This window comes from Erythrolamprus reginae, chromosome 1, assembly GCF_031021105.1.
Source record: "Erythrolamprus reginae isolate rEryReg1 chromosome 1, rEryReg1.hap1, whole genome shotgun sequence".
Taxonomy (NCBI): domain Eukaryota; kingdom Metazoa; phylum Chordata; class Lepidosauria; order Squamata; family Dipsadidae; genus Erythrolamprus; species Erythrolamprus reginae.
The window spans coordinates 264,791,772-264,811,748 of NC_091950.1; the positions used below are offsets into that span (position 1 = coordinate 264,791,772).

General features: G+C 40.3%; 1 protein-coding gene across 2 annotated transcripts in view; it reads left to right on the plus strand.

Moving 5' to 3' along the window:
• Positions 1–19,977, plus strand: part of TRAPPC12 (trafficking protein particle complex subunit 12) — an 89,252-nt gene that overhangs the window by 22,227 nt on the left and 47,048 nt on the right. For both annotated transcript variants that reach the window (XM_070732935.1, XM_070732936.1), the window contains exons 5-6: positions 772–885; positions 1,914–2,052. In XM_070732935.1, coding sequence (XP_070589036.1) covers positions 772–885; positions 1,914–2,052 — 253 coding nt within the window. The remainder of the gene's footprint in view (positions 1–771; positions 886–1,913; positions 2,053–19,977) is intronic.

Here is a 19,977-nt window from a genome sequence, read left to right on the forward strand (position 1 = left end):
TAACCTGTTTTCCCCAAAGTAAGACATCTGATAATAAGCCCAATTGTGCTTTTGAGTGCATGGCAATACGGCCAAGCGCTTATTTCAGGGTTCAAAAAAATATAAGACAGCGTCTTATTTTCAGGGAAACGCATTTATTTATTTATTTATTTATTTTGTTTGTTTGTTTGTTTGTTTATTTGATTTGATTTGATTTGTATGCCGCCCCTCTCCTATAAACCGATACTTCTGCTAATTATCTACTGAATGCTTTCTGGTGGAATGAATAGATGCTGAAAACTTCCCAAGTATTTACCGTATATTGTGAGTTTTCACCCAGCTGAATTTTCAAGCAGGGCTTACTGAGTTACCGTTATGATTTAATTGATTAAAATGAATAGGAAAATGATTGGGTTCCAGGGAAAAAATAAAATAACAATGCTTCTTAGAGGCAATAGATAGGATTATTTTGCAATAACAAAAACATATTCTTGAAGGGTTAAAAACTGATAACTATTTCTGAATGAACAACCTCTGGCACTTCATAATAAATTATGTACCCTTTTACACCAGCAATCTTCTAATTGTAAATTGTGAGTCATGCCTGGTTTTGCTTCTTGCCTAATTATACAAGTAGCTTTGACAAATGACATCCTGCTTCCTACTGGCCAGCTTTAGTGACCTTGTCATTATTACTAATGGCTAGTTGTGGCTGCTTCAAGCAAAATAAGCAGCTTCAAGTTTTTTAGCTGCTAAATTGTTACTTAGCCTATTCTTTCCCTTTCACTCCAGAGCACCAAAAACTGGAGAGCAGCAGTTGATCTGTGTGGACGACTTCTGACAGCCCATGGTCAAGGCTATGGCAAAAGTGGACAACCCACCAGTCACACAACAGACTCTCTTCAGGTATGTTTGCCTGCAGGTCAGGCAAAAGTTAGGGTGCATCTTAAACATGCACATCTTAAACATGTGAGAATGAGCAATTGGTTCCACATTAAAGATCTACCCAGAAATATGAAACATACACTGAATACCTCCATTTTTTCCTCCAGTTATTACCAAACCTTTCTTAAAATTCTTTCAGAGGAGTGATAAATAATTCTTGCAGTTATGCATGAAAAAACCAAGGTTGGCATTTCTCACATTTACTTTACTTGGGTCCTTGAGAAAAACAGATATTGCCTTTGCTTGTTCTAGCATTGAAGCATATGGGATAACTGAACATAATGAGAAAACAATTAAATTTTTGGTAAGATTTCATTATGTATTAACAATTAACAAATGTTTTCATGAGTGCTGTAAGTTTAACATCTTGCAAATATTTCTTTATAAGCGATGGTAACATCTAAATTAGAAATATTAAGGACCAAAAGAGAGAAAAATGCTAGTAAACTAAATGTTTGAAAGACCCAGTAAGGCAGAGCTGTTAAACTCCTAGCCCGCAGGCCGGATGCCTCGTGTGCTCGCCCCGCCCACGCCTGGTTTAGCAAAGGGGAAAAAGAGCCTTGATACGTCACACAATGCCACCATGACAATGCGAGTTTGACACCCCTGCAGTAATATATCTGCATTTTGAACTTCTTATGACAGGTAGTTAAGGTGAATAATTGAGGATAGGAATGATCCATATATGTCTTCAGATATTGTCAAAATACTAATTCTGTATAGTCAAAATTAGGAACAGAGTACTATCCAACCATGTAAGGAAATTCATTGGCAAATGATTTCAAAAGTAAAGAAAAAAAATTCAGCTCAACAGGAAAAATTCTGGAAAAAATGAGTTTGCTGAACTCACACATGCATATGCAAAATAACCTTTAGATATATTAGTATCACAGGTACATGTATTTGTTCTTCATAGCTGAAAAAAAATTCCGATCATACATTTTACAGTTACACTAATACTGTAAGCATTTTTTCTTTTTCTTTTCAAGATTTGGTTTGTAAGACTAGCACTTCTGGTAAAACTGAGTCTGTACCAAAATGCTGAAATGGAATTTGAACCATTTGGAAACCTAGATCAGCCTGATTTGTATTATGAATATTATCCTCATGTATATCCAGGACGCAAAGGTAAAACTATATGTTTATTCCTATTAACTCTTTCTTTTGGGTCTTGTATCATTTTCTTTTTATCAATAGTCACGGGTTTAATAATAAATGTACTATTACAATATGAACATTACAACATGTTGCTGAAAAATATCACAACATTTTTGCAATAGCAATACATGCTGCTGCATCTTTTGATTGGTAGAAAATATTGCCTTTTCTGAAACAAAGAGATTACACATTTCCAACTGTCATTCCTTGAAATCTGGAAAAATATCACATTTCCAGTTTCTCTTTTAGCCACCCCACATGCTCGATACAGCTGCAATTCCCAATAAACAGTCAAATTCCAAAACGTGGATATATAGTTAAATATTACATTAACACCTTAACATTTTCCCATAAAAGTACTTATATTACACTTATCCATGGACAGGAGATCTGTGCATCATAAGTAATCACAAATATTTTTCAAAAATCCAAATCCAATAAATAAATAAATAAATAAATATTTTATAATAGTTAAATAGCAATTCTGTGGTCAGCAACATATGAGCAGACTTTTATAAAAAGCAACAAAAATCGTGATTTTGATGCTTGGCAACTGTGACACCTCTACAATAGTTGCAGTATTCCATGTCCTATGATCACCATTTTCAACCTTCTCAGATGACCACTGACAAACAAATTCCATAGAGAAGCCATGTTGTGATCACATGATGTCTCACTTAATGACTATGGTGATTCACTTCCTAAACATGGCAAAGGAAAAAAAATGTGATAAAATTTGGTGCACTGGTAAAGTGATTGACTTATGATTGCACATCTTAACGATGGATTCTCTGGTACCTATTGTGTTGTAAGTTGAGGGTTACCTATAGTGAAGATATCCTCCGAGCATATAACTACAGCAGTGTTAATGAATAGGTGCATTGCATTTGTAGGTCAAATTATGCTATATTGCATAGCGGTCTGGGTAAAATAATGGATAGACTTGATTGATAAAGTGTCAGGCATTGACCAGCCTTTGTGTATTTGTTCATTTGTGGTTGGAATGTTAACATTTTTTTAAAGTTAAGGTTTAGTTAGTAATCCATGATCAAACACACTGCAGCATCCAGTTTTATGGATTCCTGAACAATAGTAAATTGGCATGTAGTAATTCAGATCCAAGAGACAATCGGTGCACATATACACCTGGTCTTTATGCAACAGAGGCCACTACAATTTCTCTGTCTTTCTAGATCATTTTATTCTCATGGACCTGACAGATGCAGAGGATATGCCTTGGAAAAAGAATAGCAAAAGACATCTGAATGGGTGTCATTAGGCAGCTAATTTTAATTTAAGAAACAAACATAAAGCATAAAGATACTTTAGCTACTGTGCAGTAATCATCATCCTTGATAATATGCTGACGATTGCTTAATTTTCTTTTCATTTTTCCATATAACAAACATAAATGTAAAATCTTTTGATTTATTTATCTCATTTTGATTCACAATAGATAAAAGAATTAGGCAATTAAAATGCACTTTGCAATCAAATATGTCAAGATGCAAATAAATAACGGCTATGAAGATGGTATAAAATATATTTCATTTAATTCATGTGTGCAATTTAGATCAATTCAAAATATTTGTTGAATTAAATACAGTATATTTCTTTTTGGAGCAGCAAATACATTTCAACCTAGAATCTTATGAATATCAAGGGATTATGTAGCTGTTGTTTAGCATCTCTATACATAGACTTATTAAGTATCTATCTTTTACTTCATTCCCCCCCTCCTTGAATGGATTTTTTTTCCTTTTTATGTGCCAACTCTAAATGTATCGCAGTTGCCCAACTGTCCTATCCTCTTTACTAACATACCAAATGCATTTTACCTTAGCTGCACTTGAATCCTAATGTTCTCCTATCTCCTTTCATTAACTAAGATTAAGATAATTTTCTTTATTTTGGCTCAATAAACCTGGCTTCTTAGGAACCTGTTATTTTAATCTACATATTAAAGCTTCAAAATGTGTGCAAAAGCTTGCTGTTAGGAGCAAATATCACCCAATACACGTATATAATCTCCTACAGGTAGGATATTTCATGTGGATCTATAGGCCTGTGCATTCTTACCTTGTCATTTCTTTGTGACAAATACTTTATGTTGCTGATGTGAAAATCAGTATGTGCTGTGGGGAGTAAGGATTCACTGCAACACTGTACCAAGTTACAGATATGCAAGTTTGGGAAATTCAAGTTTTATATTACAGGTAATCCCCCGGTTATGAGTGTTCTCATAGCAAATGTTCAAAGTTATGCAATCCCTTACTGTTTACAAACAAGCCCAGAAACTACGAATCTTGAAGTACCAGGATAGTTGTTCACCCTTATGAACAGCTGCAGAAGCTCTGCAACATTCGTCCTGCACTTTGCAGGCCGAAATGGAGGCTCGAAGGGGGGGGGGGGCATGCCCTTCCAATGCTCAGTTTTGGCCGACAAAGTGCTGGGCCAAGCCTGCCACACCAAAATGGAGCAGCAGAGAGGCGCACACAACTGAGAAGCTGGAGAGGAGACAGCTTGTTAGATCTTCGTACAAGTGACTAGGTGCAGCAGGTTGGGTTGGGGAAAAAGCAATTGTGGGGAGCATGAGATACTTCAGTGGGTCGGGGAGACCTTGGGTGGTCTTAAGCAGATGGCCTGTTCCATCGCTAGCACACACACACACACACATCCCCCCCCCCCCCCGAAAACCTCATGTGCACCTAATGAGCCTTGCATTCGATTAGTGAATGCATGGGTGAAAGGAGTGAGTGATCCTGTTCAAGTTCCGAGATTCACTCTCACAAATCAATCAATCAATCAATCCATCAGTCAATCTGTCTATATCTATCTATCTATCTATCTATCTATCTATCTATCTATCTATCTATCTATCTATCTATCTATCTATCTGACTGAATCTGAGGTTATAAAAGGTGTTTGTACCTATTGTTCCCTTTCTTTGATGTTGGAAGTGATGGATTCTGCATGCTACCTTCCTTCCAAGTTCACAGAGTCTTTGGATGTTCCAGACGTCTCAGTCAGATACATGAATTGGGTGGGTCTTGGATATAAAAATCCTCAGGTTACAAATGGAATGGGCAGGCTCCATTACATTCATAACTCGAGGACTACTTGTATTTTACATTTGTAGCCACTGTTGCTCAGCACAAGATTTCTCTCGATTGCCTGGCCCAGATAACTGTTTCAGTCATGAAACTGTTTTTTTCAAGTTCAACTTTACTAGATAGTTACCACCCAGCGGCTTCTTTGATGATCGCTTCAGCAAAAAGTAGAAGTTAATTATGACAGTCAGTTGATGATTTTGCCAAAGGAAAAAAGATTAATGGCGTCTGATTTCCCTATCTCCTCCGCTCTCCCTTTCTGTCAAGAAATTGCTGTGCCAAGATTTCCAAAAGCCCTAGGATTTTAAATTCATTAAGCTATTATTCTATTTGATCACTGCATGACATACGGCCTGATCTTTTAAAATCATGTGTTTACTAATTCGGAATACTGTGTTCAGTTCTGGAGACCTCACCTACAAAAAGATATTGACAAAATTGAACGGGTCCAAAGACAGGCTACAAGAATGGTGGAAGGTCTTAAGCATAAAATGTATTAGGAAAGACTTAATGAACTCAATCTGTATAGTCTGGAGGACAGAAGGAAAAGGGGGGACATGATCGAAACATTTAAATATGTTAAAGGGTTAAATAAGGTTCAGGAGGGAAGTGTTTTTAATAGGAAAATGAGCACAAGAACAAGGGGACACAATCTGAAGTTAGTTGGGGGAAAGATCAAAAGCAACGTGAGAAAATATTATTTCACTGAAAGAGTAGTAGATCCTTGGAACAAACTTCCAGCAGACGTGGTTGGTAAATCCACAGTAACTGAATTTAAACATGCCTGGGATAAACATATATCCATTGTAAGATAAAACACAGGAAATAGTATAAGGGCAGACTAGATGGACCATGAGGTCTTTTTCTGCCGTCAGTCTTCTATGTTTCTATGTTTCCCTTAAAAACTTCATGTAAGGAGACGGAGCAAGATGGTGGGGGGGGGCTGCATCTTTACCCTTGTTTGAAGATATAAAACTCCACTCAAATAAAGTGGTTTATTTGTGATCTTTTGTGGTAGAAGAAAAGCATGAATTAACCCCATGGTTTTAAAAGTGTGGCTTCAGAAATTGTGATCATAACTTATATTCCCAGGGTAGCATTAAATATGGTTTTAAATGATGAGCAGTAGAATATTTTTCTACTGTTTTGTTCTCAGAAATATAAAATTATATAACTTCTTAACATGGTCACACAAACAAAGGTAGAATTATTGGGTTGAAAATTTTAACTCTGCTCTCGCCTAGTGGTATTGCAGTATAAATGGCAAAAAATCCAGCATCCAAGTGATTTGTTGATTTTCAAGTGAATTGAACAAAGGCATCAAGTGTAAGCCTGCAATCATGTATTACATTGTCAAGCTGTTAACATTTTGTTTTCCTGACTATTTTTGGGTTGCTATAGGTAGCCATGGCCTAATCCATTTTTTAAAAAAATCAGGTGTTATGCCTCAGTTATTCCCATCAAGATAGTTCCATATCTTTTGGCATTTGCCAAATCTGTGTTTAGGAGACCTTGTGTCACCACCATTTTTGAGAACAGCATTTGATAATTTACAAACAGAGATTGTGGGATTATACAAGGGTCGCCCAGAAAGTAATGCACCACATTTTTTTTCTTCAACAATTATTTATTGAACACAATGAAACTTACACACAAGAAAGAATGATGATTCTTCTACACTCCCTATTTTCTACATAATCTCTGTCCCATTCTATGGCCTTCCTTCAGCAAGACATAAGGGTGTGTATGCCCTGTCGGTACCACACCACTTCCGCAACTAACCGTACTTCTGTTGACTGCAGATTCTCCATAAACTGTACACAGATGTTTGTGAATGTTCCCAACAGTTTCTTTCTCCGCAGTGAGAAATTCAATGACGACACTCTGCTTGTAACGTACATCACTTACAGACGCCATTTCAAAACCCTGCTGCAGCTACGCTATCTGTCTGAGGAAATGCAAAATGTACACATGCACTCCTGACAATTCAAATAATCTATATCTAAAGTTTCGCATTCGTACCATTACTGTAGGCTGAGAAAAAAACCGTGGTGCATTACTTTCTGGGCGGCCCTTGTATGTAAATTGCATTGAAATATGAAGCTGGGGAAAATTGCACCTTAGTAATGCTACAATTCCTCAGATCTGTGTTTTCCTTTGTTTGATGCTGTCTTCTCAATTGTGAATGAATTGTACTGAATTTCTGAGAAAGTATCTACTACGTTTAAGGTATTATACATCAGCTCAGAGACCAAACCTGCAGCTAATGATGAAGAATGCAGAAGCAGTGAGGCTGGTCTGCTCTTTTGATGTTGCAGCCAGTGTTCTTTTTTGACAACCAAACGGCCAGCCCTACCTGTGTAGCTTAGGCAAGAGGTGATTGAAAAGGGATATGTGCATTATTTACTTCTGAATAGCTAAACAAGCAAGGTGGTCTCTCTTGCTTCAAAGCTGAAATTCTGTTCGAATGTCAGCTACATATTCCATTGTCCAATCTTTGTTGAAAAGAAAAAGGGGGTGAAAAAGGAGAATATAGTTATTTTTTTTCCCTAAAGAAAGTCTAAAAGATAGGTAGGCATGGGCATTACAAACAGCAATTCTTTTAGTTTTGAGAAGTGCTTGCCTGCAGGATCTGGGAAATAGCAGCTAATTCTCTGCTCTCTCTGACATCTGTTTGTAATTCAGTGAGATCATCCTTGGCTTTAGGCTTAACAATTTGCTGCAAATTTTAAAAGGAGGAGAGTTTAACAGCAGCCAGTTTTTTAAAAATATGGTTCTTGTGAACAGGGAACATGATTGATGCATTGATGCATTTGATTTTAAGAACTATGCCATCACATGCTTGTCTACTGTTACAAAATCTTGAAAAATCCTTTTTTGTTTCAAAATGCTTCTTGCTCACTTCTTATCCTTGCCCCTTTTTACCTATTTTTCTTTTAAATGTGTTTCTAAAAATGTGAAAACTATGGAAGCTAAGGCAATTTTGGGAAAAAATCACAGATCAAAGACCAGATAAGGCAGCTTTTTTTCTCCTTTTTTTTTTTTTTTTGTTCTCCTTGTTCACCATAGGAACGTTTGAACAATGCATTGGGTTTCCCTCTAGTGGGAGCAGCAACATCCTACCATCATATTTGCTGCTAAAAATCATCTATGCAAAATGTAAGGGAGGGGATGTCCCTTGGAAATCCTTATAATTAAAGCTCTTTCGGGCTTTTTTTCAGCTCTTCTAAACTACAATGTTTCCCGCCAAGCTTCCAATTATTAGCAGTGTTTTTCTTAAAAAATAATTATGCTAAACATTATAGTTTAGAAGAACTGAAAAAAAATGCTAAACTAATCCAAAAAATAAAAAAATACAAATAACGTAGCTCAGATGCCTATCATTGCTGACTGATGCTTTTGATTATTTTAATACAGGCAAAATTGAATATTCTGAGAGTTGCTTGTATGTACATTGAGAGCTTATGCACTGGTGACAAATTCCTTGTGTATCCAATTACAGTTGGCCAACAAAGAATTATATTCTATTCCTAATTCTATTCTATTCTATTCGATTCCATTTTCTGTTCTAAATTCATGACACTTTTAAGGGTTTTTTTGCTGTATAAATACCATAGGATAGGATAAAATTTTTCTCCTGGTCAATTCTCTTTCCCATCACACATCTGTCTTGTCTCCAATCCTCTTAACTCTTGACTTGTCTGCTACAAAAGTGATTGGTTAGCCGCAGGGGTGAAATACTCCTGATTCACTCGTGCCTGTCAATCGTCGTAAAGCCAGTCATGAAGGGAGTGCGAGGGAACTGCTGCCATTTGGGTTTCTTTTATCCTCTGCACATGCACAAAGCGTTCTGTGCATGCGCAAAGGGTAAAAGAACCCAAATGGCGGTGTCCGGGCAGGTGGGCGGAGCCTCACACTGCTTTCATGACCAGCTCTCCAACGACCGACAGGCACGAGCGAACCAGGAGCATTTCATACCTGGTTTGCCATTTCTTGCTGCTGGTGACTTCATAACTGATGGAAGCAAATTTTTGTTCAGGATAGGGGCTATATTTGTTATCTGAAATAGGGGTGGGATCCACTTACCTTCCCTGCCATTTTGTATTTGTGATGGGAGTCATGTCACATTTGCGCCCATCACATAGTGCAAATGACCCTCTACATATGTGCAGAAGCCTTTGTGCATGCTCAAAGAGATTTTTAACAAGCCGCAACGACTTGAGGACTTGCTTGGGAGTGTGGACTGGCAGTCTTCACTGCCAGTTCAGCGAGCAGCGTTAAGTAATAATAATAATAATAATAATAATAATAATAATAATAATAATAATAATAATTTATTAGATTTGTATGCCGCCCCTCTCCGAAGACTCGGGGCGGCTCACAACAATAATAAAAAACAATATTATAGCGAAACAAATCTAATATTAAAAAAGAAGCATATAAAACCCTATGATATTTTAAAACCAAACAACACATATATACCAAACATAAAATATAAAGAGCCTGGGGGAAAGGTGTCTCAACTCCCCCATGCCTGGCGGTATAGGTGGGTCTTGAGTAGTTTACGAAAGACAAGGAGGGTGGGGGTAGTTCTAATCTCCAGGGGGAGTTGATTCCAGAGGGTGGGGCCGCCACAGAGAAGGCTGTTCCCCTGAGGCCCGCCAAACGACATTGTTTAGTCGACGGGACCCGGAGAAGGCAAACTCTGTTTCCACTATCGGTTCTAAAGAAGCGACAGCAACCCACCACTGATCTGAAACCTCTCAGGATTGCAACTTAAGGGAAACTGTACAAAAAACAGAAAGTGGAATAAAATATAAGGGTTTTCCTCACCCCTTTTTGTCTTCTTTCTTTTAGACATTCCACTTTAATTTATTCAGTGCTTTTTTCCTGTTTCTTTTGGAGCATGTATCAGTCTTGCCAGCAGTTGACTGGTTCTGTACTCAGGCTTGGTGAATGCTGTTACCAGTGCCATCATAATCAAGCATCAAGATTGGGAGGTGGTAATAGTAATAACAGATGCAGTTTCTATGGTAAATGAGTAGGTCCTTAAGGTCAACTGTTACCTTAGTCGTATTTTGTGTAAAAATGATAATAGTGCATGATAACTGAAGGGATTTCTTGCCTAGGTATGAGCACGTAAAAGATTTTGGTACACTTTTAATGCAGTGAGAAACAGTGCCCATGATGCTTTACAGACAAGAACGATTGTATTTCTTAAGTTACACCCATATAATTCACTAGTCAAATCCTCTTTTGCTCTCATATGTTTCACTTATGTGAAGAAGGGAAGATGTGTTTGGCCATACAAATGAAACAAAAGGTATAGAATCTTCCTGATATTTATTAATTACAGTGGGCTTATTCCACTTGAAAGAAGTGGTAAAGAAACTACGCATTCTAGAACATTATTGTACAGTGTTCCCTCGATTTTCGCGGGTTCAAACTTCGTGAATAGCCTATACCACGGTTTTTCAAAAAATATTAATTAAACAATACTTCACGGTTTTTTTCCTATACCACGGTTTTTCCCACCCAATGACATCATATGTCATCGCCAAACTAATAATTTTTGCAAATAAATAACAAAAAAAAATATTGTTAATAAATAATTATGTTTATAAATATCAGGATCATTAAGTGTCTTATTCAATGGTGAGTACCAATAACAATGGTGAGTAAATGGTTGTTAAGGGAAATGGTAATTTAGGGGTTTAAAGTGTTAAGGGAAGGCTTGTGATACTGTCCATAGCCAAAAATGGTGTATTTACTTCCGCATCTCTACTTCTCGGAAATTCAACTTTCGCGGGCGGTCTCGGAACGCATCCCCCGCGGAAATCGAGGGAACACTGTATTATAATTTTGTGTACTGTACTTGTGTGTAGGGTAGTGCCTTTGAGGCACTGCCTGGACTAGTCACTATAGTTTTCTTGGGAACATTTCAGAAGTAGCTTGCCATTGCCTTTCTTTGTAGGGCAGAAAGAGTGTGACTAGCCTATGGTCATCTGCCTGGCTTTGTGTTGCCTCACAGATTTTGTCACTTTATCCTTATTAACAGTTGATGACCGTATCATAAAATTTGTTTCTCTTCACTTTAAGATTCATAAAGGATTGAAGGTTCAGGTACTGCATTTATAGTGTAGATTTGCCTTTGTTTTTATTGCTGGATAAAGAGATAATTCTTCTCTTCATTTAATGTTTAACTATTTTAGAATAGAATAGAATACAATTATTTCATTGGCCAAGTGTGATTGGACACACAAGGAATTTGTCTTGGTGCATATGCTCTCAACGTACATAAAATAAAATATACATTTGTCAAGAATCATGTGGTACAACACTTAATGATTGTCATAGGGGTCAAATAAGCAATGAAGAAGCAATATTAATAAAAATCTTAGGATATAAGCAACAAGTTACAGTCATACAGTCAACATGGGAGGAAATGGGTGAAAGGAATGATGAGAAAAATTAGTAGAATAGAAGTGCAGATTTAGTAGAAAGTCTGACAGTGTTGAGGGAATTATTTGTTTAGTAGAGTGATGGCGTTCGGGAAAAAACTGTTCTTGTGTCTAGTTGTCTTGGTGTGCAGTGCTCTATAGCGACGTTTTGAGGGTAGGAGTTGAAACAATTTGTGTCCAGGATGTGAGGGGTCAGTAAATATTTTCCCCGCCCTCTTTTGGACTTGTGCAGTATACAGGTCCTCAATGGAAGGCAGGTTGGCAGCAATTGTTTTTTCTGCAGTTCTGATTATCCTCTGAAGTCTGTGTCGATCCTGTTGGGTTGCAGCACCAAACCAGACAGTTCTATATAAATGCTTCTATATACAGTGGTACCTCAAGATACGAACCCCTCGTCTTACGAACAACTCGTGATACGAACCCGGGGTTCAGAAAAATTTTGCCTCTTCTTACGAACTTTTTTCGAGTTACGAACCGGCGTTCGGAGACTGCTGGGAAGCCGCGCGGCTGTTTTAAAAGGTGACAGCCGGGCGGCGGGGCTTCCCAGAAGCCTCCCGAACGCCGGTTCGTAACTCGAAAAAAGTTCGTAAGAAGAGGCAAAATTTTGCTGAACCCCGGGTTCGGTTCGGGAGGTTGCTGGGAAGCCCCCCAGGCTGGCTGCGACATTTTAAAACACCCGCGCCACTTCGCAGCTGTCTCCCGAAGCCGAATGCGGAAGTTCGGCTTTAACGTTCGGCTTCAGGAGACAGCTGCGAAGCGGCGCGGGTGTTTTAAAAGGTCGCAGCCGGCCTGGGGGGCTTGCCAGCACCCCCCCGAACAAGCCCCCCAGGCCGGCTGTGACCTTTTAAAACACCCGCGCCGCTTCGCAGCTGTCTCCCGAAGCCGAACGCGGAAGTTCGGCTTTAGCGTTCAGCTTCAGGAGACAGTTGCGAAGCGGTGCGGGTGTTTTAAAAGGTCGCAGCTGGCCTGGGGGGCTTGCCAGCACCCCCCCGAACAAGCCCCCCAGGCCGGCTGCGACCTTTTAAAACACCCGCGCTGCTTCGCAGCTGTCTCCCGAAGCCGAACGCAGAAGTTCGGCTTTAGCGTTCGGCTTCAGGAGACAGCTGCGAAGCGGCGCGGGTGTTTTAAAAGGTCGCAGCCGGCCTGGGGGGCTTGCCAGCACCCCCCCGAATGGGGGGCTGCTGGGAAGCCCCCCAGGCCGGCTGTCACCTTTTAAAACAGCCGCGCGGCTTCCCAGCAGTCGCCGAAAGCCGTTTTTTTGCGGGGGGGGGTTGGTTGCACGGATTAATTGACTTTACATTGTTTCCTATGGGAAACAATGTTTCGTCTTATGAACCTTTCGTCTTACGAACCTCCTCCTTGCACCAATTAAGTTCGTATCATGAGGTATTACTGTATATTTACAGCTACTCTGGATTTTTTTTTCTATTTCCCTATAGATTAAGATGCTCAATAATAATAAGTCTATTTAAAGGACATATTTTAATCATTTGGGATCCAGGAAAAACCTTCTCAGTAGATTTTCATTTTCTACAAGAAAACCTAGCTCCTTAATTCTCAGTCAGAGGAAGCTGAAAGAAGCACCTTGGCAGAAGAATTGTGTGCTGTCACAGAGAAACAAATCAAAATCTTCCTGTTTCAACTGATATTCTGATTGAGTGCTCTCTTAAATCTGTGAAGACGTCAGCACTTCCTATGATTCTTGTCACTTGATTATTTTGTGTCCATAGAGTTGATGAGTCTTTATTGATGAAGCAGGGGGAAGTGTCCTATTACTGCATGGCCTTTCTGCTTCCTTAGGCTTGTATGCTGTCCTTGAAACTTTGTGTCCTTAAACCTGACTAGACACCATCCTTCTCTCAAACTCACACAAAGATGTATCCAAGCATCTTGCAGACTCCATGACAGTAGCACACAACCATGTATCTTCCAGAAGCTTTGACTAAACTGTTACTTACCCTTCTACTCCCAAAGCTTTACCTCATAGATTTCTGGGTGTTTGTTTGTTTGTCCATAATGATTATGGGCAGATAAACACTGGATTATGATGATGAAATATATGCAGACAAAACACTATCCCACAAAAAGCACAAACAACAGGAACTCTACTGCGCTTTACTTGAAGGCCTGGGAAAACACCCAAGTTTTAAAAGATTTCTAGAATTCTCTCAGGGTGAGAGCCAAAGTGTCCTCAGATATTCTTCCAGAGCTCAGTCACCACAACAGTGAAGGCATTGTAGTATTTTTATTAATTGTTCTCATTTAAAATCTAAAAGATTGATACATAAGGTTTCACAATGATAAAATTGTTGGTAATTGCTAACTAATTTCTTTGGTTTTATAATCAGATTAGGATTGTGACAAACAAACTGAAATACAAACAAATATATGCAAATATTTAAATGCAGTTATATATGGGCACACTTTCAGCAATTTGTAAACATTAACTTTAGTTGATAAAAGCCTACATCTTCTTTGCAAATGTGAATTTAATCTGTTCTCCACCCTCAGGAGAACTTTTTGAAAATTTATTTATTTTATTTATTTATTTTATTTATTAGATTTGTATGCCGCCCCGCTACGTAGACTCGGGGTGGCTCACAGCATACAATAAGACAATTCATAACAAATCTAATAAATTTTAAAAACATTTAAAAAACCCATTATTAAACCAGACATACACACAAACACACCATACATAAATTATATAGGCCTGGGGGGGAGGGAGAGGGAATGCCTCAATTCCCTCATGCCTAACAGCAGAGGTGAATTTTAAGGAGTTTACGGAAGGCAAGGAGGGTGGGGGCAGTTCTAATCTCCGGGGGGAACTGGTTCCAGAGAGTCAGGGCTGCCACAGAGAAGGCTCTTCCCCTGGGACCCGCCAGACGACATTGTTTAGTCGACGGGACCCGGAGAAGGCCAACTCTGTGGGACCTAATCAGTCGCTGGGATTCGTGCGGCTTAAGGCGGTCCCGGAGATATTCTGGTCCGATGCCATGAAGGGCTTTATAGGTCATAACCAACACTTAGAATTGTGACCGGAAACTGATTGGCAACCAATGCAGACTGCGGAGTGTTGGAGTGACATGGGCATACCTGGGGAAGCCCATGATTGCTCTCGCAGCTGCATTCTGCACGATCTGAAGTTTCCGAACACTTTTCAAGGGTAGCCCCATGTAGAGAGTATTACAGTAGTCGAATCTCGAGGTGATGAGGGCATGAGTGACTGTGAGCAGTGAGGTAATGTGTGGTAGACAAGGGGAATGGCTTCTTTTCTAGTCTGCTGTTGGAGGCATTCTGTCATATTCATTAAATTTCGATAACCTTATTTGTGTTTTTAATGTGAGAGATTTGTATTTTTAGTATGACATGGTCTTTTTAACAGAGAAAAAAGAATGATTGCCTTTTTCTTATAATACAACTGACAAAGCTGTCCCTTTTCATAGAAAATAATCATCACCACTATCTTCCAAATTTTAACTATATTTTTCAAGAATGTTAAACATATGGAGCCCTGATTGTCATTTCATCTAATTAGGATGTAATTAGAGTGAGAAATTATACATTTTCCAAACTCAAAAGTAGAGGTGTTTATATGCCTTGACTCTGTAGAACACATTCAAGCTCCTTCCAGAGTTTCGATCCCTGGGTATTACTGATGTACATCACTGTTTTTCCTGTATCAACCAGAGCAGCTGTTCTTCTTCCAATAGTGAATAGTATGCCTTACCTCAACCCTAAGAAGTGAAAATGAACTAAGTAATAGCTTCATTTTGTCAGAGATTGACTGTGGTACAGCTCAGCTGCCAACTTTTGTTCACCGTTTAAAATGAAGCTTTGGGGTTAGCTCTGGTGCTACATCTTTATGATGGGGTTATGGATTTCCATTGCATGATAACCTCTGTACTAATGAGTTGGCCTGCCATGAAGCAGCATATAGGATCATTAACTTTCTTTAATAACCAGTATCAGCACTGTATTAGCACTATCTTCTTGGTTCTTTTTAAAAAAAATCTTTGGCATACTGGAATATCCATCTGTCTGTAGATTGAAACTTTAATGGTTTAAGAAAAGAAGCTTGTGGGTAGAAAAAGCAACAGCCATAAGACCATAATGTAGAAATATGAAGTAAATGGGGAATGTAGGTCTGATGGCATAGAAGAGAAGCTCATTTTCTGTTTTGAAGGAAAAAGGCTTTAGAGAGTTATGGAAGTTACTGGGAAAGAGAAGAAAATCAGGCTGGTAGAACGCTACTTACTGACTAGGCCTTCTTGCAAATTTCTTGCATAGCAGATTTATCTGTTATGTTGTGTAAACAATAATTGCTTTGAATCATTTATTTTTGCAATGTAGCATGAGTGTTTAGTCCATTTCTTAGAAAAGACTATCCAATTAGGAAGAGGTACATTTATTTATATATTGAAAGAATTTATAAGGCTGTCCACCTCTCGTGATGATTCTGGGTGTGTGCTGTCTCATTCACTAACGTGCGCGTACGCACACACACACACGCATATGTGAACGTGTTTATTAAGGCTTCCAAGTCTCAATTGGTATTCCTCAGTAATTCCCTGTGCCGGCACCAGCTCAACCGCAATGAGTTTCACAGGTTAATCAAGTGAACACAACTCTAGCCCTCAAGGTAACGGCAAGTCTAATCCACTAGACCAGGGATAGGCAAAGATGGCTCTTCTATGATATGTGGACTTCAACTCCCAAAATTCCTGAGCTAGCATGATTGGCTCAGGAATTCTGGGAGTTGAAGTCCACAAGCCATAGAAGAGCCAACTTTGCCTACTCCTGCACTAGGCCAAAGTAATTTCCCAAGATGAAGGCAAGTTCCAAGGCAAAGGAAGCAACTGAAGAGACATTATACTAAGTTCAAGGCAAGGAACTCAGCAAGAAAACCAACAGCACTGTTTCCAGCATCATCGTCATCTGTCTGCTGTGCTTAATTGCCAGATTTTGGTGCAACCTATCAAGAAGGGCAAAGCTGCCCCCTCACAAGTAATCTGACTGACTTTTGCTGTGCCTATCTTTTCTCTGCCTTGCGTGTTCTTGGATCAGGTGCAGAAGGCAGTTTCTCTTCCTCATCACTGACTGGCTACAGCCACATGCTTTGCCCACCTGAAGCCTTTAGGGTTGTCCTGCTGCAACTGTGCTTCAGTCAGATCACTCTGAGACTGCTGCTTGGAGCCATTGACCAACTCCCCTCCTGATGGGCCTGGAACTGGTTCATATTCCTCCTGATATCTGGAGGAGAAGCATCCAGGGGTGTCATCACAGGGTAACATGCAGATTAAAGATAATAACTGTTTAACAAAGCCCAACTCAACCTGAGGCCACAAACACAATCCAATTCATTAACCCACATTAACAATCAGGACTCGCCTAACCACATGGGCCAAATGCCTGAGGAAACGGCTTGGTCTTTCATGCCTTATGAAAGGCTAACAAGGGTTGGGGCCAATGTTCCCTCTAATTTTTTTTCAGTGTGGGCAGAAAAGTATAGTGTCTGAGCGGCAGTCCCTTTGGGACTGGGCGGCATAGAAGTATGAATGAACAAATAAATGAATAAATAAATAAATAAACAAACAAACAAATAAATAAATAAATAAATAAGAAAAAAATTCCCTTCTTTTTTATTAAAAGAAATTAATAATAAAACAAAACCAAAATCTATTACTATTATTACTATCTTCTCTTTTTCCATCCCTGTCTCCTCCCTCCTTGTGTGTGTGTGTGTGAACTCTTGAACCCTTTCAAATAACAAGTGAGCTATTGGAAATGGTTCAAGAGTTCACACACATACACACACACACACACACAAACGGCTGGGTTTTCTTTTCTGTTATTATTTGGGTGCTTTTTACCATATGCTTTAAATCAGGAGTCATTTCTCTCTCTCTCTCTCTTTCTTTCTCTCTCCCTCTCTCTCTCTCTCTCTCTCTTGCTTTCTTTCTCTCTCACTCTTTCTATCTATCTTTCTTTCTTTCTCTTCTCTCTTGTTATCTCTCTCTCCACCCCTTTCTCTCTCTCTCTCTCTCTTTCTCACTTACTTTCTCTTCCCCCCCCCTCTCTCTCTGTCAGTGAGGGGGCTGCGAGAGCGCTTTCTCCGAGCGCTTCGGGAACGCCTGCCCTGCCTCTACTGCAGCCCCCTTGCTGAAAGGTCCAGGACGAAAGCGCTCCCAGCGAAGGGGCTGCGAGACGGGCAGGGCAGGCATTCCCGAAGCACGCGGAGAAAACCCTCTCTCGCAGCCCCCTGGCTGGGAGCGTGGATGAGGAGAAGAAGCCGCAGCCCCCGCCGCGGGAGAAGTCGTGCCCCAAGGCAGGAGGCGGCGGCGGAGGAGAGGGGGCGGATCAGGCGGGCGGGGCAGGGCCGAGAGGCCGGGGGCGCGAGGGGACCGGAGGCACCGTGGGGAGGCAGGGGCGGTTGCGGCTCCCTTTCTTTCTACTGCCGGCACCTCCCCGCCCCCCGCCCCCCCGCGGGCTGGCAGGGGGATGGGGAGCGTGCGCCCATGGAAAAGGGTGCGCGGGGGGTATTTGGGGGGGCGCGCGTACAGACGTGCACAGCTTACGAAGAACACTGGTTGGGGCCATCCTAATTCCATAGGGCAGGCACTGTCCAGAAAAATAAATATTCCAAAATCCCACAAGATGGCATTGTTTAATGGAAAGGTTATGGAACATGCCCTTCCTGCTAGAAATAGTGGAGCAAGCAGAGTTGAGGGGAGAAAGGTAGGCCACAAATAGCCTGGCTGTTTGCTATGGAAGTCTTTATAGGTGGCAACAAGCATCTTGAATCTCACCCAACAGCCTACACAGGGAGCCAGTGCAATTTGCAAAGCAATGTTGTTATGCGGGCCATAACAAAGAAACACCTAAACTGACTGTGCTGCTGCATTTTAGACCAACTGTAGCTTCCAGATGCTTTTCAAGGGCAGCCCCACGAAGAGTGTATCCTGGAAAGTTAAAGTGGAAATGACTAAACATGGCAGTCAATATGAGCAAGATCAACCAGTCTGGAAAGGAGTGCAACTGGTGTACAGAGCAGGGAGAGAATTGATCCCTTAGGCTCCCCAGCTCTCTGTCGTCACTGGAACTGGTGCCAGGGAAAGTAGGAGATCCATCAAAACTCTGTGCCTCCCACTCACAAGATGCTGTGAGTTACACTATTGCAGGCCACTGAAAAATCGAGAAGGACTAAGATAAATTAGCCTGCCCGAGGTTATCAGTCTGTGAGTTCAGTGCTGTCTCAATATCCCGGGCAGGATTGAATCTTGACTGACTTGTTCCTGAAACATAATTAAGGGAAATGTACTTCAAGTAATTCAAGTGATACTCTTGAAATTAAAAAAATACAGTGCATTCACTTTGGTGTTACGTTCGTATTTGATTATTAGTTGGTAGATGTGACCCACTACAACTCCAGTAGACGCATTACAAGTACTGTACCTGAGTTTAACAGAACTAAACAAAGGAATAAAAGGCAGTAGAAAGTGGTAATGATTTTCTATGTATTATCAAATACCCTGACTGGTTTACAACAATCTGTTAAAAAGTTTAATAAAGAAGTGAAATAGACACTGTAAAAAACAACATGCAACATGGGATTTTATAATGCAATCTACATGGGGCTACCTTTGAAAAGTGTCCGGAAACTCCAGATCGTGCAGAACGCGGCCGCGAGAGCCATCGTGGGGCTTCCCAGATTTGCCCGCGTATCTACAACACTCCGTGGCCGATCAGTTTCCGGTCACAATTCAAAGTGTTGGTCATGACCTTTAAAGCCCTACATGGCATTGGACCAGAGTACCTCCGGAACCGCCTGCTACCACATGAATCCCAGCGGCTGATAAGGTCCCACAGAGTTGGCCTTCTCCGGGTCCCGTTAACTAAACAATGTCGTCTGGCGGGCCCCAGGGGAAGAGCCTTCTCTGTGGCGGCCCCGACCCTCTGGAATCAACTCCCCCCAGAGATTAGAACTGCTCCCACCCTCCTTGTCTTCCGTAAACTACTTAAGACCCACCTATACCGCCAGGCATGGGGGATTTGAGGCATCTTTCCCCCAGGCCTATTATAATTTATGTTTGGTATGTATGTGCTGTTTGGTTTTTAATTATGATAGGGTTTTTAGTTTTTTAATATTAGATTTGTGCCATTATAATGTTGTTTTTATCGTTGTTGTGAGCCGCCCCAAGTCTTCGGAGAGGGGCGGCATACAAATCTAATAAATTATTATTATTATTATTATTATTATTATTATTATTATTTATTATTATTATTATTAATTAAAAGCAACATGCCATGAGATATTATAAGCC